The 23,017-nt window shown below is 59.6% G+C and overlaps 8 protein-coding genes across 12 annotated transcripts; all 8 read left to right on the forward strand.

The window, feature by feature from the left end:
* Window positions 1-1,085: 1,085 nt before the first annotated feature.
* Window positions 1,086-7,043, forward strand: ABB37_10002 (hypothetical protein; the record flags this gene model as incomplete). The annotated part of the gene is made up of 1 exon (XM_015809701.1): window positions 1,086-7,043. Exon 1 carries the CDS (start codon window positions 1,143-1,145, stop codon window positions 7,041-7,043), a length of 5,901 nt encoding a protein of 1,966 aa, XP_015651741.1. The 5' UTR covers window positions 1,086-1,142.
* A 726-nt stretch (window positions 7,044-7,769) lies between these two features.
* Window positions 7,770-9,146, forward strand: ABB37_10003 (hypothetical protein; the record flags this gene model as incomplete). The annotated part of the gene is made up of 1 exon (XM_015809702.1): window positions 7,770-9,146. One exon carries the CDS (start codon window positions 7,770-7,772, stop codon window positions 9,144-9,146), a length of 1,377 nt encoding a protein of 458 aa, XP_015651742.1.
* An 895-nt stretch (window positions 9,147-10,041) lies between these two features.
* On the forward strand, window positions 10,042-11,204 carry ABB37_10004 (putative replication Factor A 28 kDa subunit; the record flags this gene model as incomplete). 4 transcript variants are annotated; one of them, XM_015809703.1, is made up of 1 exon in its annotated part: window positions 10,042-11,204. In XM_015809703.1, the coding sequence occupies exon 1, from the start codon at window positions 10,437-10,439 to the stop codon at window positions 11,202-11,204; it is 768 nt and encodes a 255-aa protein (XP_015651743.1). In that variant the 5' UTR covers window positions 10,042-10,436. The 4 variants fall into 4 exon arrangements, with proteins under 4 accessions (XP_015651743.1, XP_015651744.1, XP_015651745.1 ...); XM_015809704.1 differs by having other exon boundaries at window positions 10,093-11,204; XM_015809705.1 differs by having other exon boundaries at window positions 10,121-11,204.
* Window positions 11,205-12,311: 1,107 nt separating this feature from the next.
* ABB37_10005 (putative mitochondrial Ribonucleoprotein p18, mitochondrial precursor) lies at window positions 12,312-12,992 on the forward strand (the record flags this gene model as incomplete). Its single annotated transcript, XM_015809707.1, has 1 exon — window positions 12,312-12,992. The coding sequence occupies exon 1, from the start codon at window positions 12,432-12,434 to the stop codon at window positions 12,990-12,992; it is 561 nt and encodes a 186-aa protein (XP_015651747.1). The 5' UTR covers window positions 12,312-12,431.
* Window positions 12,993-14,107: 1,115 nt separating this feature from the next.
* Window positions 14,108-14,738, forward strand: ABB37_10006 (putative mitochondrial Ribonucleoprotein p18, mitochondrial precursor; the record flags this gene model as incomplete). Its single annotated transcript, XM_015809708.1, has 1 exon — window positions 14,108-14,738. Exon 1 carries the CDS (start codon window positions 14,178-14,180, stop codon window positions 14,736-14,738), a length of 561 nt encoding a protein of 186 aa, XP_015651748.1. The 5' UTR covers window positions 14,108-14,177.
* Window positions 14,739-15,942: 1,204 nt separating this feature from the next.
* ABB37_10007 (putative mitochondrial hypothetical protein) lies at window positions 15,943-18,466 on the forward strand (the record flags this gene model as incomplete). The annotated part of the gene is made up of 1 exon (XM_015809709.1): window positions 15,943-18,466. Exon 1 carries the CDS (start codon window positions 16,106-16,108, stop codon window positions 18,464-18,466), a length of 2,361 nt encoding a protein of 786 aa, XP_015651749.1. The 5' UTR covers window positions 15,943-16,105.
* A 714-nt stretch (window positions 18,467-19,180) lies between these two features.
* Window positions 19,181-19,798, forward strand: ABB37_10008 (ecotin putative (LiISP1); the record flags this gene model as incomplete). The annotated part of the gene is made up of 1 exon (XM_015809710.1): window positions 19,181-19,798. Exon 1 carries the CDS (start codon window positions 19,358-19,360, stop codon window positions 19,796-19,798), a length of 441 nt encoding a protein of 146 aa, XP_015651750.1. The 5' UTR covers window positions 19,181-19,357.
* Window positions 19,799-20,974: 1,176 nt separating this feature from the next.
* On the forward strand, window positions 20,975-22,959 carry ABB37_10009 (hypothetical protein; the record flags this gene model as incomplete). Of its 2 annotated transcripts, none has more annotated exons than XM_015809711.1 (1): window positions 20,975-22,959. In XM_015809711.1, exon 1 carries the CDS (start codon window positions 21,088-21,090, stop codon window positions 22,957-22,959), a length of 1,872 nt encoding a protein of 623 aa, XP_015651751.1. In that variant the 5' UTR covers window positions 20,975-21,087. The 2 variants fall into 2 exon arrangements, with proteins under 2 accessions (XP_015651751.1, XP_015651752.1); XM_015809712.1 differs by having other exon boundaries at window positions 20,980-22,959.
* Window positions 22,960-23,017: the final 58 nt, after the last annotated feature.

Below are 23,017 nucleotides of genomic sequence, written 5' to 3' on the forward strand. Positions count from 1 at the left end.
ACCCAACCCTTCGTTGCAACTCTCTTTTTGTTTTCATTCCTTTTCATTTACGAGTATTTCTGTTCTTCGCCTTTCTTTTTCCTGTACTTTCCGCAGCCTCTGGCGCAGGTGTTTTCCTTTACTGGTCATTGTTTTCACCGTCATTTCTATTCTATCTTTGCGTTTTCTATCTTCGTTTTCATTAACCGTGTCTGTCTTCAGCAAGCTATTGTACAACCTGTTTTCCGCTGTACCGCGAGCATCTCCCGTGCGTCTTAGGGTCCTGCACCCCTGCCATGGCGAGCATGCCGCTCCTTTATTTCTGTTCATTAATCCATCCCAAGACGCTATTTTCACTATTATTAATGATTACGTTCTATTGTTTGTTTTCTATCCAGCGGTGAGTTTTCTTGTTTTTACCGTCTGTTTTTTGCCGCCGGCATGCGGAGCTGCGGGTGCCCCATTTCCTTGGCTGCACCCTGCTTTCGCTTGGAACATATCGTTCAGGCCGCGACCGTGCATGCGCCGCTTTGGGTTTTTTTTTCCGTTTTGTTTTCTCCGGGCATCACATCTCTTCGCTTTTCTTCTCTTTAAGCCCCTCCAGCGCCCCTCACGAAGGCTGGTTGCTGGCACACCGGACACCTCTCCGATGGAAGGGAGGGTATGCTTGTCCCTCCCGCGCTTGTATGCCGGGACGGTGTGTGTTTTTCCTTGTTTGGGTACCTCGACCCGCTGTACCCATTCCGGCTGAGCTCTTCGCTGCCGGCCCGGTTGTCGCCTTCGGTCGCGCGCTTACATGCCCGCGATAGTGACTCTCGTTGAACGAGCCCTGCGCCTCCGGTGTCTTTCTTGTGATAACCCGTGTGTTTTCCATTGAGTCTGATTTGACCCGAAGCTCGGCCGCGTCCTCCGGGGGAAGGCGGTCGGCTTCTTAAAGCCACAGTGAATTGTAACGAAGCAATACCAGCGAATAAAATGAGCGACAGTGCTGCGGAGCCAATGTGGGCCCGCGAGTGTACACAGCGTCCAGCATGTGAACCACGAGTGCTTGCCAGCTTACATTCTTCTTCTCCCTCCTCCTTTGGCTTTATATTTGATAACGAGAAAGCACACACAGTGTCGTGGCATTCTCTTCCTTCTCTTCCCTTTTTTTTTCTCTCAAAATGCCGACCTCAGCGAAAGGCGCAGCTGCGCACACGGCTGCTGACCTGGATGCCATGGATGACAAACTGCGTCGTCTCGGACTCGATGTGGAGCACATCGGCGGTTCCGCGGCACCCGTTTTGCAGCGGCAGAGCAGCGACGACTATCTGCGCCGCATTCGCGCGGCCAAGGCTGAAAAGCAGCAGGCGCAGTTTGATCGTGTGGCGCGGCAGGCCGTGGCCGTCGAGAAGCACCACTCCGTCAACGCTGCCACGGCTTCCGCGGGTAAAACGGCCGCCATCCAAACAGCCGTGGAGACAGCAGTGACGGACAAGGCCCTCCTCGCGAGCGACATTGCCGAGGTGACGGTGGGTGTGCGGCAAGACTTCCAGAAGAGCACCACACAGCAGATACGCGCGGAGCGCATGCTGCGGGCTGCGCAACTGGCGCCGCAGGTGCCACAGCTGCAGCCAGCACGGCAGTCGAGCAGCCTGATCTCTTCGCCGCTCAGACAGGCAGCCATGGACGCCGCTGCCGCGAACCACAGCAGCAAGGAGATGGCTACGTGGTCGTCCACCGCTCTGGCCCGCGCAGAGGCGAAGCGGAAAGCAATTACGCCGTGGTGCGTCGAGGTGGCGCAGGGTGTGGTGGAGTTGGCGATGGAAGTGTCGGACCACCGCCACCTACCCGCCACAGGGCTCGCCGGCCATCCCGTCTATCGCCTTCAGCAAGACCTTGGCGTGACGCAGTGGCGGGACTGGGTGGAGGAGCTGGTGTTTGGGCGCGCCACAGCGGCGAGCACGGCGGCCGAGCTGCAGGCAAAAGCTGCGGAGGCGACGAGGGACGGAAGGGGCTCCGCGGGCGTCGATGGCTCTGACGCCGCCGCCGAGGCCGCCTTCGCCGCTGCGCAGGCCGCAGCGGCGGAGAAGGCGGTGCAACTCGAAGCGATGCGCTGCGTTGAGGTCGCCGCCAAACTCGACGGCGAGGAAGCCGCGCAGGTGCAGCAAAGGGCGGTGGCGTCTGTCTTGGCGAAGCTGCAAAGCGAGTTGGTGCGCCAGCGCAAAGCGGCTGAGGAGACGGTGCGGCGCGACGCGGACGAAGCACACTTCTCCCCAACTTCCAGTGTGGAGGGCGGCGGTGGTACGACCGCGGCGAAGCTGCAGCGGGAAGAGGTGCTTCCTGGGTGGGCGCAGCGGATGCCGCCGGCGGGCTGTCTCGTCTACGGCGACGACCTCAGCGGTGTCCGTCTGCTGTCCGACACGATTGAGGTGTGCATGCAGCGCAGCCTCTACGCCGCCCTGCCAAACACAACGTCGACCAGTAGGGTGTTGCATCACTCGTCCCACCTCACCGTGGCCGCGGCGGACTCCGCGGAGGAGTCGCATCGTGGTGCGGCGGGGGAGGACCCGGAGGCTACCAACCCCGCTGCACTCCTTGGCATCTCCGCCGGCTCCGACGACCCCTTCGCCCAGTTTACGGCGACCGAGATCGGCGTCGAGCACGGCGACAGCGGGGAGAGCGGCATCTCCGTCACCTATGTCACTCCCAAGACGCTAATGGGGACGGTGACGCTGACGGGCACCGGCGGTGACACTCGCCGCTCCGGGTCGGCTAACCGAGGATCGCGCTCGCTAGCGCACGGCACCCCGAGCAGTGGGGCCACCGGCGGGGGGCCGCAGAGCAGCGCCGCTGCGAACAGCAACGCCGGCGGTGGTGGCAGCGCGGTCCGCGGCGGCAGGCGCGGCAGCGCCGTGGTGCTCGACGAGCGTCGCAGCGCGGAGCAGCAGTTGACCGAGGCGGCCGTGCGGGAGCTGGTGCGGGTGCACCGCCACAACCTCGGCGTGCTCGCCGGCGACAAAATACCAACGTGGGCCCCCGCTACGCCGTCGCGGCACGCGTCCGTGCCATCCGTCACCATCGACGGCGAAGACATCATGACGGAAAGTGTGCGGCCCTCGCTGCAGACAGTCTTTCTCGTTGGCTTCCCTGACTCCGCCGCCTTCGCCGAGCACTTTGCCGACCGCCTGCGCAGTGCCACCGCCGCGGCGGAGGCGGAGCTGCTCGAAGCGGAGGCGCGCCGACGTGCGGCGGAGCAGCAGACAGTGGCTACCACCGCCGCAGACACCGGCAAGCAGCGCAGCCCGTCGACCAAGGGCTCCAAAGGAGCAGCGGCCTTCCCGTCGCGGCAAAAGGCGAGCCGCCTGCCCAAAGCCGCCGTCGAGGCGGAGGAGGACGCCGTGGCCACGCTGGCGGAGCAGCTGCGGCTCACCTTTGCCCTGCCACCGCTGAGTGTCCTTTCGGTTTTTCTGACCTACGACCTGCCCACACGTCAGCGCCGTGTCGAAGACGCCACCTTCTCACCTGAGCAACAACAGCAGCCGTTGCAGCAGCAGTCACGGGGGATGAACGACAGCGCGGAGGAGGACATCCTCGCCGCGACAGCCGCCACCAGCGCGGCGCGTGAGCTGATGCACCCAGTGTACCACCCATGGAGGGTAGAGGAGAAGGAGGTGGATCTGAGTTACTCCGGGAGCCTCCGACGGACCGTCAGCGGTGGGCTGGGGGCCTCCGCGTCGTGGACCCCGGCACTGGCCTTTGCGCCTTCCGCCGCCCTACCGCACGGCTTTTCGCGCGCCGTGGACGCGTGGAGCGTGCCGTGTCTGCGCGCGGAGCTGGAGCAGCAGGAGGCACGTCAGCACCAGCAGCGGCAGGCCTGGACGGAAGCGGTGTCCGCGGCGCTGGTGAAAAGGTCCAGAGACGCCGTTAGCGGCGCCGCGAGTCCGCGTCGGGTGCCGGCGTCTTTTTGCGCGGCCGGGAAGCGGCGGGAGAAACCCTCGCAGGGCAGCACACCGCAGGAAGCCGATCGCTCATCCCAGCTGTCGCACCTGACGAGCCTGAACACGTCGTCTAGCAAGGCCACGGAGGGGGTGGCGTTCGTAACCAGCCCCGTCGGGCCATCCGGGACGGCGGAGAGCGGGTTTAAGCTCGGCTCCGCGCATCCGCTGCCACGCGCGCTCTTTTTCGTCCGCGTCCTCGACGTGAGTGATGCTGCGGGGCCGACGGAAACGCTGATGGACGCCGCGGCCGACGCGCACGCGCTGGGCAGGGCGGTGTGGGGCGGCTCCCTCGTGTCCGCTGTTTGCGCCGCTGCTGCTGCTGCGGGGGCAGCCGACAGCGTGGGCGATTGCCGCAGCCTCGCCGCCCGTGTCGCCACCGTCGACCGGATCCTCACGCAGTTGCATCTGCTCTGCCGCCCAGCCGGTGGTCGCGTGCTGTCGAGCGACGTGCTCGTCTCACACCAGCTGCAGGAGCCGTTCCGTCTTGGCGACTACCGCCTGTCAGACATGGCGTGCGTACGTCTTCGTCAGGTGCACGATGTCTACGGCAGCGTCCTGCCCGAGCCCTCGAGCGTCCTTCGCCCTGACCGTGCGAGAGCGAAGCAGGGGAACTGCGTGGTGGCGGGGGCGACGACCGCCGCGCTGAAGGCGGAGGCAGAGTCGTGGGGGGCGGTGCTGCAGTACGCAGAGGATTTGTTTTCTCTGATTGCCTTTGACGTTTTTCGCGATGACGACGACGACGTGAACAGTGGCAGCGGCACGGAGGACGAGGGACGGCGGTTAATGGCGACGGTGAGTATGCTGAACAGCACGGCCCGCTTCACGAACATCGATCGCAGCTACGCGCGGGCCAAGGACGCCATCGCGCAGCACACGTCGCACGCCGCTGCACACATTCAGGACTGCCTCGCACTGCTGCTGCGACTCTCCCTCGACGCCGGAGTCGCGCAGCTCGCCGCAACGTTGCGCCTCTTCTGCGCTGTCCTGGACCGCCAGATGCACGCCAAAGTAGGTGTGCGCGGCAGCCCGCTCTCCCCCTCCGCCCTCGGCGACGGCGGCGTCGAGGAACGGCTGCTGCAGTCGGTTCCACGTTTGCCGGAGGAGGCGGCGCGTGCGCTCGTGGCGCTCCTGCACGTTCCGGAAGCGTCCGCCACACCGCAAGCACGTGAGGACGCGTGTGACCGGTTCGACCGGCAGCTATCGCAGGTGTACGGGGCCGGGTTGAAGGCGGCGTTGATGGACGTCATGTCGCAGTACTTTGAAGAGCGTGCGTGCGAGCAGGCCGCCGCCCCCGCAGCAGACGCGCAGAACGGCGACTGCCCACAGGACACCGCCACCTCCGCTATGAAGGCTGCCGCACAGAGCATCCCGATGGAGAACCTATCTGCCATCGCAGAGGTGATGTTGGAGCATGCAGCGACTGCGCGAGGCCCTTCCACGCGGCTGACGCTGGTCTTGCAGGAGCTGCAGCAGAAGACGCAGTCGCTGCACGACGGTGCCGATGCGTGGGTGGAGCTGCTGTACCACGATGCCCTGGCCGCACAGTGTGGCAACACGATACAGCAGCGGCAGCAGCGGTGCCGCCGCCCACAGAGCATCGATCAACTCGCGGACGGTCCGCAGGCCGTCACAAGCTCTGAGGAGGCGGCCGTTGCAGCCGCGGCTGTCCTGCACAGCGACCCCTCGCCGCACGTACAGCCGAGTCGTTGGCAGTGTGGGGAGTTGGAGGTCTTCCTCGCCACGATGCCGCCACCGGACGCGTCGGGTCTCGTGACGGCGACGTCCTTCCAGCGCGGCCTTCTGCAAAATCAGCTTCCTCGCGTTTGGCGCTTTCTGCCCGACTTCACCGCGGCGCTGGCGGAGCAGGTGCAGTACACCGTCCCCCTGGCATCGCCCTCCGCGGCAGATGAAGCGCATCAGCGGCGTCACTCGCGCTGCTTCGCGCAGACGCTCTCGTCGCTGCCTGACACGGCGCTGGACGCCTACCTCGTCTTCGACTGCCCCGGCAGGGCGTCCTACGTTGCGGCGCCGCCTCCACCCTTTCTGACGGCGGAACACGTGCGATGTTTGTGCGCGCTCGCCACCGGTGACGGCAAAACTGGTGCGTCCACCTGCCCGAGCACACCGCTCAAAGCCGCCTTCCTTCATCTCCAGCAGTGGCTCGTCGACGTCGCCCTCCATCGGTGCTGCTTCTGCGAGGGTGGCTGCGTGTGCGCAGCCAGCGAGGCGCCATCACCCAAGGCCATCGCTGTCCACCACGACACAGCGCCGCTCTCGACCTTTACGCGTTGTGCGACGCGTCACGTCATCCCTCCACCGAGCACGTGTGGGCTGCGGCAGGTCATTTTCTCCCTTCCTGCCGATGTACTCGGGCAGGTCCCCGCGTTCGGCACGGAGCCGTCACCCTCGATGGTTTTTATGCGGAGTGCGCTGCCGACATCACCGCAGGTAGGCGATGGATGGATGCAGACGCAGTGGTGGTGGTGGCCAGGCAAACCGCATAGCGATGTCCAGCACCCTCTCGACGAGGACGTGCGACACGACACGGCACTGTGCTGGGCGCTGTGGCGTATTCTGCTGCGGCAGAGAGGTGGCAGCGATTACGCGGTTTCAGCGAGTAGCGATGTGGCGGCGGCAGCAGGGACACCCCCTCCCCTCGCCCCGTCCCTTCTGTCGTTGATGCGTCTGTTGTTGGTCGGAGATGCCGGCGACGCCAATCCGCGCGAGGAACGGGTGCGGCGCGCCTTCCACTGCCTGGCGGCGCTGCGCGGCGTGCGGGCGGGCCAAGATGAGTGGGGCACGGCGGACCACGACGACAACGCCAGTGTAGCGATGGACATTGAGGGGGACATGGCGCTGACACGGGACGAGTATGCCCTGCTCGGGGAGCTTCTTATGCCGCCGGTCCACGTGCAGGCGGGGGAGTCGACGCCGCGGGGTGCGGCTGCGGCTGCGATGAAGGGGACGGCCGACCTGATCACGGATGTGCAGCTGCTTTTGCAGGTGGAGAACACGGACCAGGTGAGCCTGCCGCTGCTTCTGTCATCACGCTGGGCCCAGCTGCTGCTGGCGGCGCACTTCTAGAACACAAAGAGTGCACGGCAGCGTGCACATGTTTCTATTCACTTGCTTGCGTCTCCGCAAAAAAAGGCCGTTCTGTTGGGCAACAGGCGGGAAAGGCGGCACACAGCAAAGACATACATAGGTGGCTCCTTTCAACACGGATGTAACTACGACGCTTTTTGTTTGTCTTCTCGCGTCTCAGCCGCGTCTCTTTTCCTTTCTCTTTTTTCTATGTAGCACATGTGAAGTAGCACGTCACTCTCCGTTGACTTGTAAAGCAAACAAATGTATCAATGTGTATACACATGTATATTATGTGTAGCGCGTGTGACCGTCCAGGTGTTTCCAAGGCGAAACGGGCGGCTTTGCTCTCTTTTCTCTTCTTGCGGTGCTTTTCGCGCGTGAACCGAACTACGCCGCCTCTTCTTCTTTTTTTTTCTTATTGAGCTTTACGCACGTCTCTGCTTGCTCAAGTCTTGAAGAGCTTGGCTGAGTGCCCCGTGTTTTTGCGGACAACGCCTCTTACGCATCTCCGTTCTTTCCTTCGAATTTTCTTTTCTCTTCTCTGCTCAACTGCTGCTGCTGCTCCCCTAACTCGTCTTGGGGCAGTGTGCCGTCTTCTGTTCTCTTCCATTGGGTTAACACAACTTCTGTGAAGCTTTAGCCACGTACGGAGGAAGTCACGGATAATTTCAGCGCAACTGTATTTCTAGAAACTGAATAGGTAACCGCCTCGTAGTTGGCGCCATGGAGAGCTACAAGGATGTCATAGTCAGCCAGCCTCCGGCGATGTACGCCCAGTCGGGTTACACCACCAAATTCTCCGTAGAAAACTACAAGGGCATTCTCCTGTGCGAGCGGCCGTCCAACCTCGGCTCCGTCAGCGGCGGTGAGGGCGGCGGCGCAAACGGATCGGCCGTCCCCTTCGTCCCGTCCAACCCCACCGGCAACCCGGTTGGGTACGCCCCGTCCAGGGAGTCCCGCGAGGTCACCGCCGAGCACATCGCACGTCGTGTGCACAACCAAAAGCAGCAAAAACAGAAAACCTGTCAGGCGCTGTCGCGGCACCGGCGGTGGCTGCGCAGCTTCGCCAAGCAGATGAAGTCGATGAAAGAGTCAGAGCGGCAGTGCGAGGTGGAGGCGGCGCGGCGGGCTGCCCGTTTCCGCGAGAGCGAGCAGCAGAAGCTCGCGCAGCAGCAGCAGCAGCAGCAGGCGGACGCAGCAGCGACGTCGTCGCAGTCCGGTGCTGCCGTGCCGTACGACATGCACAAGGCGATGGAGGGCCACGTCGCGGCGACCCGCAAGGTGCCCGCGCCGGCGTCGCGCAAGCCGAAGTGGGCCATGACGGAGGAGGAGGCGATGGACGACGAGCTCGCCATCGACCGCGACCTCCTCGACTTCGCCGAGCACCTGGATTACGAAAGGTTCATCTCCGACTTTGAGGTGGCGGAGGCGCTGGGAGTGATGCGGGACCGCGTGGAGCAGATTGCGAAGGCGAATGACTGGTCGGTGGAGGACATCCGCCGCAGCAACGCCGAGGCAGGCGACGAGGACGACGTGGACTCGACCGTGACGCCCTCGGAGGCGCAGGTGCTCCTGCAGCAACCACGTGGCCCGACCACCGGCGTCGCTGCCACGGGGGCTCGCGCTGCTCTTCCGGGCTCGCAGGCAGCGCACACACACAACTGGGACAGCAGTACCGGCCGTGGCCGCCTCCTGAAGAAGGCGATCAGCCGCGACGCCGTGGCACTGGCGGAGCGCCTCTTCGCCGCCTCGCCGTCGCTGCAGAAGATCCACACGAAGCAGAGCCTGGCTCGGGTGCTGCAGCGCTGCGCTCTGGAAGGCTACGTCGATGTGACGGAAGCCGCACTCGTGCAGGCGGGGGGCACGCGCTCTGCTATCAAAACCAGCGCCTCATCACCACCGCCTCCTGCTGCCGGTGCGTCCGCGAAGGAGCCGGTGGCCGTGCCGGAACCGGTGGTGGTGCACGTGAGCGCAGACGCGCTGCCGGCGGACGCGACAGCGGACGGTATGCCGAGTCAGCCACGCATCCTGCGTGAGTTGCAGCAGTCAAAGGAACGCACACAAGGGCTGCCCTACCTTTATCGCTGTCCTGCCATCTAGAGGTTTCGGCGGTGTTGATGTTTGGTTTAAAATAAGGAGAGAAGGAAAAGGTTTTCTCTACCTCCACCTTTTTTCTTTTCCTTCTCGAAATGCTTCCCTCGAAGCAGGAGAATTCGCGTGTAGTATGCGGGTGCTGACGCGGAGCCGATGTAATATTTCCACATGTATAGTTGTAGTGTGTGTGCCCTTCTCAAGAGGGCGACAGAGGAGTTCTGTGTTGGTTTTGGTTTCTTTGTTGATGTCGCTCGTCTTCCATGAGCGCCGAGGAACGAGAATGGCGCGTACGGTGAACGGGACATAGATATATATATGAAGGTGCATTTCAACTTGCGTCCGACGGCCTCTTCTTTCTGTTGTTGGAATCTATTCCTCCGTACTCACGCTGCCTGCTGGAATTTTTGACAGTTATGTATTTGGTTGCTCTGCGCGGACGCGCATGATGCGTACGCCAATCCTTTCCTGGCGATACCCTTTCTTTTATGTTGTTTGCCCCTTAGATACTTCAGCCAACCGTTGAACACATGGATGAAAGGAAAATTACTGGTCGAGGCGGTGGTGTGCGGTGGACCGGCGTGTCGGACTTCATCTTGTGTGGTTTCTCAATGTAGCGACCGCCTTTGCTCCGATTGGTGCCTGTATTTTTCAGTGCTCGCTAACTTGTGAGGTGGTATTGTCGTCGTTGGCCAAACGTGGAGAATCAGGTGATCGCTTGGGCGACACGCCACGGCTCCCTCCGTGAAGCAGACGAGGTCGTAGGAGGGAGGTCTGGCACTCCCTTCAGCATCTGCTGACCAACGCAGCGGGGCAGATCAACAGCAAAAAGACACTTCTAAACGGGTGCTTCTCCGCTCCCCCTTCCCCCCTCCGTCACATCAAACTCTCCTGCTCCCTTCAAAGTCAGCCTGAGAGGTGCGCATAGTCCTCTCCTTCACCGCCTTCCCGAAAAAGCAACCCCGCGCCACCAATACGACTGCAGTCGAGTCCCCATACAAACACACACACATTCACACACACATCACAGCTGTCCAGCAGAATAGTGCGGTCTCGCCCCCTCGCAGCTGTCTTCTCGCACGCTACAAGGAAAACTTCACCCACAACTCCTTTATTCTCTCTACCGTTTTCCCTTCATTTTTTTTTCCAATTCATAGAAGTGAAAAGCACCGGCCTTTCTTTCCATACAAGCACGTCGTCTACAAACACACACACACACTCACTCGTTCATCTATCCCTCTATCTACGGCAACCTGCTTTTTTAACTCCGGCTCTCACGAATCAATTTGAAAAGAAAAAATGCTTGCTTCCCAGGCCGGTAGTAACTTTAGTGCGGCGGCGGCGTCCAACAACGGCGGTCAGCCGCCGCAGCGCCGTCAGCACCCTATTCGTCCCCTCACCATCAAACAACTCTTGGAGGCGCAGAGCGTCGGCGGTGGTGTGATGGTCGTCGACGGGCGCGAGGTGACGCAGGCGACCGTAGTGGGTCGTGTCATCGGCTACGAGAACGCGAACATGGCCGCCGGCGGTGGCGCCATCACGGCGAAGCACTTCGGCTACCGCATCACCGACAACACGGGCATGGTGGTGGTCCGCCAGTGGATCGACGCGGACTGCGCGCAGGAGCCGATCCCGCTGAACACCCACGTGCGGGCCTCGGGCACGGTGAACGTGTGGCAGCAGGCGCCGATCGTGACGGGGACGGTGGTGGCCATGGCGGACAGCAATGAGATGAACTACCACATGCTCGACGCCATCCTTACCCACTTCCGTCTGACGCAGGGCAACAAGCGCACGCCGGGCGGCGGGGCGTCGGTGCAGAACTCGGCCTCTGCGGTGGGCGTACAGAACATGCTCCCCGGCGGTGACAACAAGGTGCTGCTGACAGACTTGCTCGTGTCCTTCATTAAGCAGAACGGCAACGGTGATGCCGGGATGTCGATGGATGAGCTCACCATGGCGGCGCAGCGGTACAGCTTCACGCCGGGCGATGTCCGCACGGCGATGCGCACGCTGGCGGCGGAAGGCAAGGTGTACCAAACCCACGACAACCGCTTTAACATTTAAGGCAGCAACGTCTGAGCAGGAAAGCAATGTGAAATGATCGATGACGGTTTTTCGCATGTCTTTACCGGTGTCTCCAAAGTGCCGGTGATTGTCCCTTTTAGTGATGTCGGTCTCACGCGTTCACCTGCCCAGGCATGGAAATGTTGATTCGCACACACACGCACACAGAGACACACAGGTACGCTGAGAACAGCGTTGGGGAGGCAGATTCATCAGCGACTCTGTGTTCGGTGGATCATTTATCCACTTCGCTTTAACCGTTTTGTGCGTGTCGTTGAGTCGCAGAGCGCCTTTTACTTTAACACCTATATATATATATATGCACGTTTGGCTCAAGATTCATAGAAAGAGCTACGAAGGGGAAGGGAATAAAGGGAGACCCCCAAGAAAGAAACATCGAGTGAGCTGCGTCGGCCGGGGCCGGCTGCGTATTTTGTTCTTTGCCTGTTTTTCCGTTGTTTTCTTAATGGCGCAAAAGAACCTAAGGTTTGCTTCGTGTATTTCCCAGCAGTTTTGACTCGCCCCCAGCGAGGCGGCCACCGTGGCGGAATCCCACATCGCTGTTACCGTTCTTGTTATTATTATTGTTTTCGATTTCACGTTTGTTGCCCGTGCAGACCAGAGTAAAGCGCTAACTATCACGCTGGATGGAACCATATGACCGAAAATACAGATAGATAGATGTATATACAGGTGTGCCATCTGACGCTCCCTGCAGAGCTGAGAGCTGTCATGGCAGGGTTGCTCCACATTCCACTCGTATCATCGAGCTGATGTTGAAGGAGAGTAGATAGCGAGCGAATACATGCATATATATTCGCGGTGAAGTTTGTGCGAGCGTTGCTGGCTCTCAGACTTAGGATGTTATTTGCATTTTTTTTTTCATTGCTCCTCAGCAATTATAGAAAAGGCTCTCTCCATGCCGCGGTGTCATCAAGTAGCGATGCCTGTGTTTCATTTTCTTTCCTTTTCTGTCTCCGATGCATCTCTTAACGGGTCTCCTCTTCCCTTCATTGCCGCTCTTGTTTCTTTATGCATCGGTATTTAACATGTCGTCATCATTCTTCTGCACGCGCGCTGCCATCACACGCGTCTGTCGCACCTTTCAGCTCTAACCTAACTCCTGGCTTCCTCCTGGCTTCTCAGCGCTCCCGTTTCGTAGTGTACTTCGACAACATATTCTCTCGCCTCATATTTTTTCTTATCTTGCCCTCCGTTGTTGTCATCATGCGCCGTTACTCTAGCCAGCTTGTGTGCACCGCCGTGGCAGCCCGCTTTGCCTCCGCCGGCGCGAAGAAGTACGACCTGTTCGGCTACGAGGTGGACACCAACACGGCGCCGTGGATCGAGAAGGTGAAGAAGTGCCAGTACTACGACGAGGCCGGCGAGGTGCTGGTGAGCATGAACGTGAAGAACTGCCCGCCGGACCTGGAGACGTACAACGCGACGCTGCAGAAGATCTTCGAAGCGCCGAGCAAGTCGGAGAAGCCGGTGGAGAACGAGAGCAAGTTCTGTGCGATGATGGATCTGATGGAGGAGATGCAGCACCGCAACAAGGTGAAGCCGGACGTGCAGTCGTGGACGTGGGTGCTGAAGGACTGCGTGCAGAGCGGCAACTTCCGCCTGGGCTTCTGCGTGGCGAAGCTGATGGAGGCGGAGTTCAAGAGCGTGCCTGCGGATCTGGTGAAGAAGAACGAGGAGAACGCGGCGAAGGCGAAGGCGGAGGGCAAGGAGCACCCGAGCACGATGACGCAGCAGCAGAGCCTCTTTGAGATCAAGATCCAGTAATGAACGAAGTAAGAAAGGAAAGGGAAAAGCCACCGTTGTCTCTCTGCGCGGCCACTTTCACTCCTGCGTTTTCTTTGCTGTCCCTTTACGCAGTGGAAGTGTATTGAAAAGGGAGGAGTTGAAACGAAGTCGTCGTGAGGAACTACCATGATGTAGCCAACGCTCTCGCACACGCCTATGCGATCAGCAGCCGCTTCTGCAACGGCGCCTCAGCGGCTCCCTGCGGCGTCGCCGTTTTGGCAGGAGTCGATGTTTTCTTCCCTCCGTTCGTGGCGTGAGTGTGCGGGCCAGCGGTGTTTTGTGTGCCCTTTAAAAAAAGAAAACCGGTTCTTCTTTCTTGTTATAGTAGCGTAGGTAAAAAGGAGGAGAGGGTGCTTCGATGCTGTAGTCGCTGTACCGCCAGCGGAGGTGGTGATGCGGCCGGCCGTGGCGGGAGGGATTCGGAAGACGTGCTGCCGTGGCATCCTTCTGTCTTCCTGCGTAGCGCGCGCTTCCCACACACACACACACACACAATATTATGTTCACCTGCTCTTCCGGTGACAATATGATTTGCGGTGGATAGTACGACCTACCTGTAAGCGTACAGCAGAGAGTATCTCTTTTTCCTTTCGTTAGAGGATAATCAACAACAAAACGATGAATCACACGGTCGCATGTGAAAAAGAAAACTACGTGTTCGGTCTCCCCCCGTCGTTCTCTGACTGTTAGCGCAGGCATCCGACACTGTTGGAAAAAACCTTTCTTGGAGAGACAGGACTGGGAAAGGAAGCAGGTGTGCCGTGCAGCGACGAATATTTGCGGTCTGGTCAAAACACCCTTGAGGGTGCGGAAGACGCGAGTTTTCACTGGGCAGTCCCACGCCCAGACATCTTTCTCTTCTTCCTCATTTTCTGCGTGGGGAGAGAGGTCTCTGCCCGCACATGTTATGTCCACGTTGAACTTGAGCACCTGCTTGCTGATCTCTCGCTCCCGCTGCCGTCGGCCACGCTCATTCTTTCTTCTATTATTGCTCCTCTACGTTCATTGCCCTTCACGTGACGATCAAATCCACTTTCACCCGCTCTCTCTTCTAATCTCATTCGACGTGCGCACAACTCTTATCTCTCTCTGACAGTCTACACGGCTCTTCCGTTCCTTACTCGCCTCATATTTTTTCTTATCTTGCCCTCCGTTGTTGTCATCATGCGCCGTTACTCTAGCCAGCTTGTGTGCACCGCCGTGGCAGCCCGCTTTGCCTCCGCCGGCGCGAAGAAGTACGACCTGTTCGGCTACGAGGTGGACACCAACACGGCGCCGTGGATCGAGAAGGTGAAGAAGTGCCAGTACTACGACGAGGCCGGCGAGGTGCTGGTGAGCATGAACGTGAAGAACTGCCCGCCGGACCTGGAGACGTACAACGCGACGCTGCAGAAGATCTTCGAAGCGCCGAGCAAGTCGGAGAAGCCGGTGGAGAACGAGAGCAAGTTCTGTGCGATGATGGATCTGATGGAGGAGATGCAGCACCGCAACAAGGTGAAGCCGGACGTGCAGTCGTGGACGTGGGTGCTGAAGGACTGCGTGCAGAGCGGCAACTTCCGCCTGGGCTTCTGCGTGGCGAAGCTGATGGAGGCGGAGTTCAAGAGCGTGCCTGCGGATCTGGTGAAGAAGAACGAGGAGAACGCGGCGAAGGCGAAGGCGGAGGGCAAGGAGCACCCGAGCACGATGACGCAGCAGCAGAGCCTCTTTGAGATCAAGATCCAGTAACGAACGAAGTAAGAAAGGAAAGCTATCATTCATACCCCTTCCCCCAAACAGGCAGGCGCTGCGGTCCGCGGCGGCGCGTTCTGCCTGCATGTGGCGCTGGTCAGTTGTACGATGTGCGTGCGCGGACATGTAGCGGTTCTTTTTTTTTGTAGTTAGGAAGGTACACTCCGTATTGTATTAAACCTTGACGCACCGTCGCCGTCCTTCGTGCTTGCTTCTCGCTGCACGCGTGTGCTCAGCTCAACTTTTGTAGTGCTGCGCAGTGGGCAGGAATGCGCCTCTTGTGTTTTCCGTGAGTCTGTGCGTGTGTAGCTGTGTGGTGGGACGCACGGGTGTGTGCGTAGCGCGCGCTCCCCCCGGGTCGGCGCATACACACACACACACACACAAGTAAATCGTCAACGACTACCGAGAACGTGTTCAGCACCATCGCCAAAGCGACGTGCGAGGAGAAGAGCGGCTTGGCAGCGTCGGTCGTCGCAGGAGCAATTCAGCGGAGCAGCCATATATTTTTTCTTCTTCTTTCTTTGTTTCACAGCTTTGTTTGCGTGTTGCGAGTACTCAGTTTTTCGCCGATATGTACTCTACTTCACCTCACAAACACGGCCGTCTTCACAAATGCAAAGGAGGAGGAGAGAGCGGAGGCACAGGAAGACGGGGAAGGAGATCTTTCTTTCCTTTTTTTTTTGAAGAAGGCAGACCTCTGCGCTGCCTCGCTCTCACGTGCGTGATATGTGTTTCGGGATTTAGTGTTAGCCTAAAAGGAAGAAGAAAGTTAAAAATAATATGGACTACGATGACCGGCTGTTTCTATAGGAGCATACACGGTTTATATATATGTAGGAAATGGGTTGTTGTTGTTGTTTGGCAAAGGTGCAGTGCTGCGACTCTCTCGTGAGGCCATCGGCCACCGCGAGACTGCGTGGGAATCGAAGAGGAAGGGAAAAGGGCGACGTCAACGCAGCGCCTTCGTAGCGTGTTGGCTTCTTTCTTTCTTTTTTTTCCGTAGTTCAGCCCCCGCGTGAGTTACAGTGCTCGCGTGCTGCTTTAGAGCAGGCAAAGGAGGGACAGGATCACGCCAAGTTCCTCCACGCACGCAGCGTGTGGATGTGGTGATGAACACTCCTTCTTCAGTTGCACAAAACCTTTTTTTTCTCCTCCTCTGTTTTGGCTCTCCTTGACGCTTTATCGGCATCTCTCGAACAGCTGAAAGCCGCAAGGTGCAGCTCTGCCACTGAGCCGATTGCGCAGCACAGATCTTCCTCCATCGTTCAAGACTTTTTTTCTTTCTCTGAAAGTGAAAATTAAGAAGCAATTTTCAAGCCTCCATCTTTCTCACCCATCTACATCCATTTGGGAGGGTCGATATGCCGCCCAGGGCCGCCACTCGCACGGCGCGGCTCCGACAGCCCCGTCTCACGGCCCATGTTGAAAGAATGCGGCTTCTGACGTACCCTATGGCTCTCGCCCAGCAAGGCGCTACGGTGCCGCTCATTCACAGCCATAAGAGCAGCAACAGCGGCACGGCGTCAGCAGGACAGCGGCCACCGCCTGCACCACCGTCGTCGATCCCTCCCATGATGGGAAGAGAGGGCAGCGCAATGGACGACCCTTACCACAAGGAAGGTGCCACATCCGATGACACGCACAATCACACGCTGCCGGTGCCGCGCCGCTGGGTTCGAGACGCCGATGAGCTGTGCATCGCCTCCATCCACCGCAGCAACAACATCAATCGAATCAACTCCTACGTGGCCACCTACAAGTTTGAGGACCCGCAGTGGGCTCCGTTGCTGCTGCCAGAGGTGCACGTGCTGCCAAAACCACGCGCGTCCGCAGCGCCCGATCAAGGGAAGGTAGAAACGGCAGCAGAGCCGACGACGTCTTCCCCACCGCCTCCCTCGTGCACTTCATCGCCGGACAGCGCGCAGGAGTTCGACGTCTTCATTGACTACAACAAGCTGACCACGCTGGAGCTCATCTCCCGCCACGCCAACTACGCCCTTCGGCACCTGGTGCAGAAAGGACACGCGATGTACCTCATCAACTTCGCCCAGCACTCCATCACGCAAATGCGCGGCCTCGTGGAGGCGTCGTACGTCTCCTGCGCCTACGGCATCCGCGGCGAGCGGCTGCGCACGCACATTATCCACACCGGGCCGGTGGACGTGCGAGACGTAATGGAGATCGACCCGGCGACGCAGCGTGTTTCCTTCAACAGGAAGAAGCCGCATGTGCGGCGTGGGGTGGTGGCGGTGTCGACGGTGGAGGGCTACGGGACGTGGTTCCAGCGCAAGCCGATGCTGTGGCAGCGGACGCGTCGCATCGGTGCGCTGCAGAGCCAGATGGGCAGCTACGACTATCAACTGTGCGATCCCGCCGAGGTGGGCCGATTACGGTCGTACGAGGTGGCACTGCTGGCCCCGCACGTGCGCCTGATTGGCGCGCAGGGCGGCGCGGAGGCCGTCGCGTTGGTCGCCTCCTCGCAGGTGGCGCAGAACGAGCGGCTGTACATGGGTCAGTTCGAGGCACCGGTGCTGACGGCGGTGGACGCGGTGCAGCAGCTGGCGCATCGCACCGCCCTGCACCATCAACTCGTACGTCCTGCGGCGGGAGAAGCGGAGGGGACGACACCCCCAACAACAGCTGCAGCAGCGGCGGCGGCGGGCCACGATGACCCGCAGTCGCAGGAGCGGCGTCGTCTCGCCGGGATGGAGCGGTTGCTGCCCGTGAGTTGGGTGACACGCACCCCGCCACCTTACGTGCCTCTCGAGGCGGACTTGCCCTTCCGCATCCAGATGTCTCGCCCCGCTGTGATCCGCACGGACCGGCAAACCGGTCAAGGTGCGGCGGCCGCTGCCTTTCCCACCGGTGGCGCCGTCGGCTCCCCCTTCGTGAAGGGGGTCCCGCTGTCGCTGTTCGAGTACAACATCCACCAGGGCGTGGACCACTACGTCTTCGACGACGCCCCGAGCGCCCGCCCGCTCAAGTGGTGGAATCAGAAGTCAAACATGCCGTACAACGGCTACTTGTACGCGATGCGTAGCGGGCTGCTGGACCACGTGGAGCCGGCGGGGAGGATCGCCAACCCGCTGGCGCCGCCGTCGTCGTCCAAGGCCCGGTCCTCCGTGAGGTCGGCGAAGCGTCGCCGCAGACGTCAAACACGCGGGCGGTGCAGTGCTGAAAAGGGCGTTGAGAGTGTGATGGAGCGGGGGGATGACGCGGCGCATGCCTCCCCGGTCTCTACCCCCGAGGTGAACAGCAGCACTGCAGAGCAGGCAGAGGGTGATGAGGCCGCGCACTTGACTTCAATGGAGCTCCATTTGGCAGGCGAGGTGCTGCCGGCCGGAGCGGATGTGCTCGCCGGGCACGACAACGACGCCCGTCAGGCCGCCGCGCTGCAGTGGTCAGAGGATGGCAGCGACGTGGCGGTGAGTGACCGACCGCCGCTGCACACGCTGGTCGAGCCGAACAGTGCGGCGCAGCGGCGGTTACGGCGGTACGCGAAACGTGCCGCTGCGGCAACGTCGACGGCGCACCGCACGGCCGGTGTTTCTGCTGCAGCCGGTGCCGCGGCGATGCCGCTGGAGGAGCGGGCGGATGCATTGTTGCGGCGTCAGCTGCGTCTCCGCCGTCTGCAGCAGAAAGACACGCGAAAAGGACACGGCGAGGCAGTCGCAGCAAGCACTACCCCCGCAAGCTCAAATGGGGGTGCGGATACGGTGTAGTGCGTTTGGGGGGGGGGGGGGGGAGGGTAGCCGTGCGTGTCATGCTGCGTACCTCTGCCTCGCCGTCGTCTTTGTTTTCTTTGCTGATTGTTGTCGTGCACGTCAACTTGTCTGAGCGTTGGCAGTGAAAGCGAAAGACAGCCGTGTCTCGTCGCTTCACCTCTTCTTCTTTTTCTTCTTCTCACAGACGTTGTTAATGCCGTTTTACTTAAACTAGCCTGCGTGTAGCACAGCGCCAGCGCAATGAATTTCCTGAAAGTCCTCCCGTGAGACCGGAAGTCCGCAACGTACTACGTACAGACAAAACAAAACGTTTGCGTCGTTGTTCGATGGTGCTAATACGATGCACAGTCGCTCGCGTTCTTCTTTCTTTTTTTTTTTAAAATCTCTCCTCTCTCTGCCTTCACACCTCCGATCGACAAGGCGTACGTTAGTCCCACGTTGCAGGTGAGCACGGTTGCGGCACAGTATCCAGCGGCTCCCATCAACAAAAACAAGTAGGGCTAAAACCGGTCTGACGCTTTCAACAATGGAAAAGAAAGGAGCGATCGAGCTGGATAGGGGGTGGTGTTTCGTTGACTCCTGTGTTGTACGTTGAATCTCCCTTCTCTCCCTTTTCCGTGTCCTCCTTTGACTTTCCTGTTTTATATCTATATTTAACTAACACAATAACGTGGTCCATCCTCTGCGCCGCATCGACGTCCTCTGTTGCGCAGCATTCCGCTCCTTCTCTTTCTTTATCACACATTGTTTGGTCCTGGTGCCACTTTTGTAGGCGTCATCGCAGGTCTCCCGTCTCACCGCCGCACTTTTTTATCTCTCCCGTAACCATCGCCGCCACAGCCGCCACAGCAGCAAAGAACCCTACATCACCCATCCCAAACGACAGACATGTCTTATTGCAAAATTGCCGCCTTGTACCCGCAGGCGCCGCGTGGCGAGAAGCGAATCATCTTCGCTCTTGACCCCCTCGGCGAGGAGGTGGAGCAGCAGCAATTTATGCTGCAGCTGATCCCCGCTCGTGTGATGAAGGTGTCCAAGACGGACGCCGGCAATGTGCTGGTGCTGCAAGGCAAAATCGAGCAGCACACCGTAGAAGGCGGCGACGTTCCATATTTCCACGTGGAGCTGGCACGCGAGTACGCCTCCACTCGGAGGGACGTGGCGGACGACGATGATGGAGTGAAGGTACGGCAGCTGGTGCCCATGACGCAGCCGCCCATGTTTCCGTACTCCAGCGTGTACCCGGTGGTGGTGTACCTGCCGGAGGACGTGGAGCTGCACTACAGCGTGTGGTACGGTGAGGAGCCGATGCAGGCGGGCTCCGAGTAGACGTAAATCGATATCTGGTTTTTGCTTGTGCTTTCTCACCGTCTTTTTCTTCTTCCTTTTCCCCATTGGTTTCTTTACCATTCATCAGAACCCATTGCCTGGTTATTGTACACCGCCTGCCGTTAAAGTATCTCCGTTGTCGTTTCGGGTTTCTTCGGTGTCACGAATCCCCTTCGCGATTCTACGCAAAAAACAGACAAAAATATGTCTTCCCCAGCAATGTCTCCCCCATATCTATTTTTATTATTATTTTTCTTTTAGATGGTTGATGTCGTTGCTGCTGCGGTGGTCTGGAAGTGAAAGCATGTATGTCAGCTTTTTCTGAAGCATTACTCGCCGTTGTCTCGTAATCCAATGTATTTTTGTTTTCTCATTCTCTCTTTCCCTTTTTGAGTTTTCAATGAAGTAGAGACGAGGGGAGACGGTGATGTGTGTGTGTGTGTCTCTGTGTGTGTGTGTATAGAGAGAGAAAGAGACTGTTGGATGTGCGTTGACGGCAGTGCTGTATGGGGCCACCTACGCCCTCCACAATAGCACGAAATGTTTCCCTTTCTCCTCTTCTTTTTTTAGCCAGTGGAATTGCAGATTCACGCTTCTGCGGGGTCAACGGTACGTCTGGTTGAGTTGGGTAGGCGAGCACACAAAGAAGGGTATCGAGCTCAGTCGCTGATTAGGCACGATGATTGGTGTCTTCGCTTTAGCAGAGGCTGCCACCGGCACTGCCTCAACGGGGTACTGTCATTAAGCTGCATCAACGAACCAGGTGTGTGAAAAGGTCTTTATATATATATTTATATATATTAGCATTGCTGAGTGCAACTGTACTGGCTTCTTGGTGTAAGCCGGCAAGTGGGTGATGGCACCTCAATGTGTTCGAGTGCTCTCACACCCAGAATAAAATACTTGTGGTGTTGCGCACGGCGCTCAACCGCACGGAGCGCAATGATCGCCGTTGACTTTGTAGCAGGCGATTTTAGCCGGGCACCTCTTCTACCGCCGTACGTCAGCGAAGGAAGCAAAATAATCAATCAAAGAGACGCTCCGCCACCAATCCGTAAACGACTCTGCTTCTCTATTTCCTGTGCCTTTGCAATCGTCTCCCTCCAACGCACGAACGCGCCATCACTTGTGCTGGTGGCTCACCCTTGTGTTGTCGGAAATATGTATAACTCTAAAAGGAAAGCTTGTCCCCCTGCAAGGTCGTCAAAGGGACAGCAAACAAAGCGAAGAAAGAGGAGAGGTATTTAGACAGCGAGCGTCTTTCTTTTCTTCTTTTTCTCCCTGGCGCCATGCGCGCACAGCGCACGACGGGGGCGGGGGCGCGCGCACCGGCAGCAGCAGCAACATCCGCAACAGCGCCGTCACTCCGCAGAGCAAACGAGCTTGATGCGCGCGTGAAGGCGCTGCGAGCGGAGGCACGTACCGGCCTCGCCTCCAACGAGGTGCGCCGCACCCTCATTAAAGAGGAGCTGCGACCACCTCCGCGGCCCATCCCGGCTCCTCCAGTGCCTTCCCGACGCACAGCGCCGACGAATATTGGCTTTTTATCATCAGCGCCATCAAAAGGTTCTTCTTCCGCCTCTTTGGGCTCCTCCACGGCCGTCACGCGGCCGCGCCACCCCTCCATCCAGGTAGAAACCACGGGTGACAGTGAAATTCCTGCGGCGTGGCTTACGGGCGACTTTCGACTGGACGAGTCGTCCGAGCCCTTCACAAGCCATTCTCCTCTTCCTTCTTCGGCTGCCACCTCCTCATCTGCGGATGCCGCTGCCGCCGATGCCGCATCCACTAAAGGAACAGAATCAAGCAGCGTCGATGTCAGCAGATATCTCAGCTATGCGAATGCACAGCGGGCTTACGAGGCCCTCTGCCATGCAGCGCAGGACGTGGTCTACGACGTACCCTACGAAGAGAAGCTGCGGCGTGTGGAGTCGCGAGACGGCCGCACCGGCCTGGCCACCAGCTGGACTTCACGCCGCACCTCTGCTGCTGCTCCGCTGATCACCAACACGTTTATCTTGAATAGGGGCCGTACAGCACTAGGAGAGGAGCCACGCGTCCAATCATCGCGTGGTGTCCCCCGCACGCAGCGCAACGCCTCCCCCTCTCCTTACACCCCACCGTCGTCTTCCCACGGCACCTCTGCGCGGCACAGCCTACGAAGTCAACCGTCTCTTCACTCCGAGAGGCTGCCCAGTAGAGACACCTTATCCGCCCCGCCGGCCGTCGCCACGTCGTTCGTTGGCACGGCGGTCGTCCGCAGCTCCGCCGCGTCCTATGCAACATCCCTGCGCCAGCTCGTGCAGACGCAGCGAGAGCAGAATGCCCTGGCAGAGCAACGCGGACGTCTCTACCATAATTTTTCTCCCTCGTCGCCCACGGCCGCGGAAGGCACGGAAGTGGAAGCAGAGTGGCGCACGCGTGTGTCCGCTGCGCTAACCATCGCGGTGTGTCCTGCGTGTGAAGCGATGTTCGAGTACGCGCTGACATCCACGCCGGTGGTCGGTGCGGGGGAGGAGGAACGCAGCGAGAAGGGCGCAACGAAGGAAGACGATGGAACGGGAGGTGCGTTAGGCGTCGCAAAGGTGTGTCCGCACTGCGGGGCCACGGTGGACGTGTCTGCGGAGGCGACAGCAGCAACCGCAGCAGCGCATCGATGGTGGCTGCCGCCGCAGCCGCTGCCACCACAAACAACTGCGGCAGGATCCGCAGCAACAACGTCATTCGACGCGCTGCCATCCTCTGTGGAGCCCACTGTGGCCAACGGAGCGGCATCCAGCAGTGGCTGTGGGACCGACAGCGTGGGCTTTGCGGAAGGGGACGGTGAGGAGTCCTTTGCCGCCTTGATTGCCCGCATTCGGGCCTCGAAAAACAAGGCCGCGGCACGCACCGGATCAGCAGCCGTTCACCAAACGGCACCATCCGCCTCCATTAGCATGGACGTTTCAGGGACGCGGAAGTCATATTCAAAGGGGCATGCGTCCGTTGGACAGGACAGTGGAGGGGTTGGTCCGCTGCAGCCTTCTCCTTCCGTGCCGTTGTCAGCGCTGGCCGCGCCTGCTCCGTTAGATCCGATGGTGCCCAAGCTGCGAAAGGCCTTGAACCACCTCTACTTCTTTGAGCTCATGAAGGGTGGGACGAACAGCACAGGAAATGCCTGAAAAGGAAATGGAGAGCGATGGAGAAGAAGGCCCGCGTTTTTTTTCTTCTCTTTCTGCT

This window comes from Leptomonas pyrrhocoris (assembly GCF_001293395.1).
Source record: "Leptomonas pyrrhocoris isolate H10 chromosome Unknown, whole genome shotgun sequence".
Lineage (NCBI taxonomy): Eukaryota > Euglenozoa > Kinetoplastea > Trypanosomatida > Trypanosomatidae > Leptomonas > Leptomonas pyrrhocoris.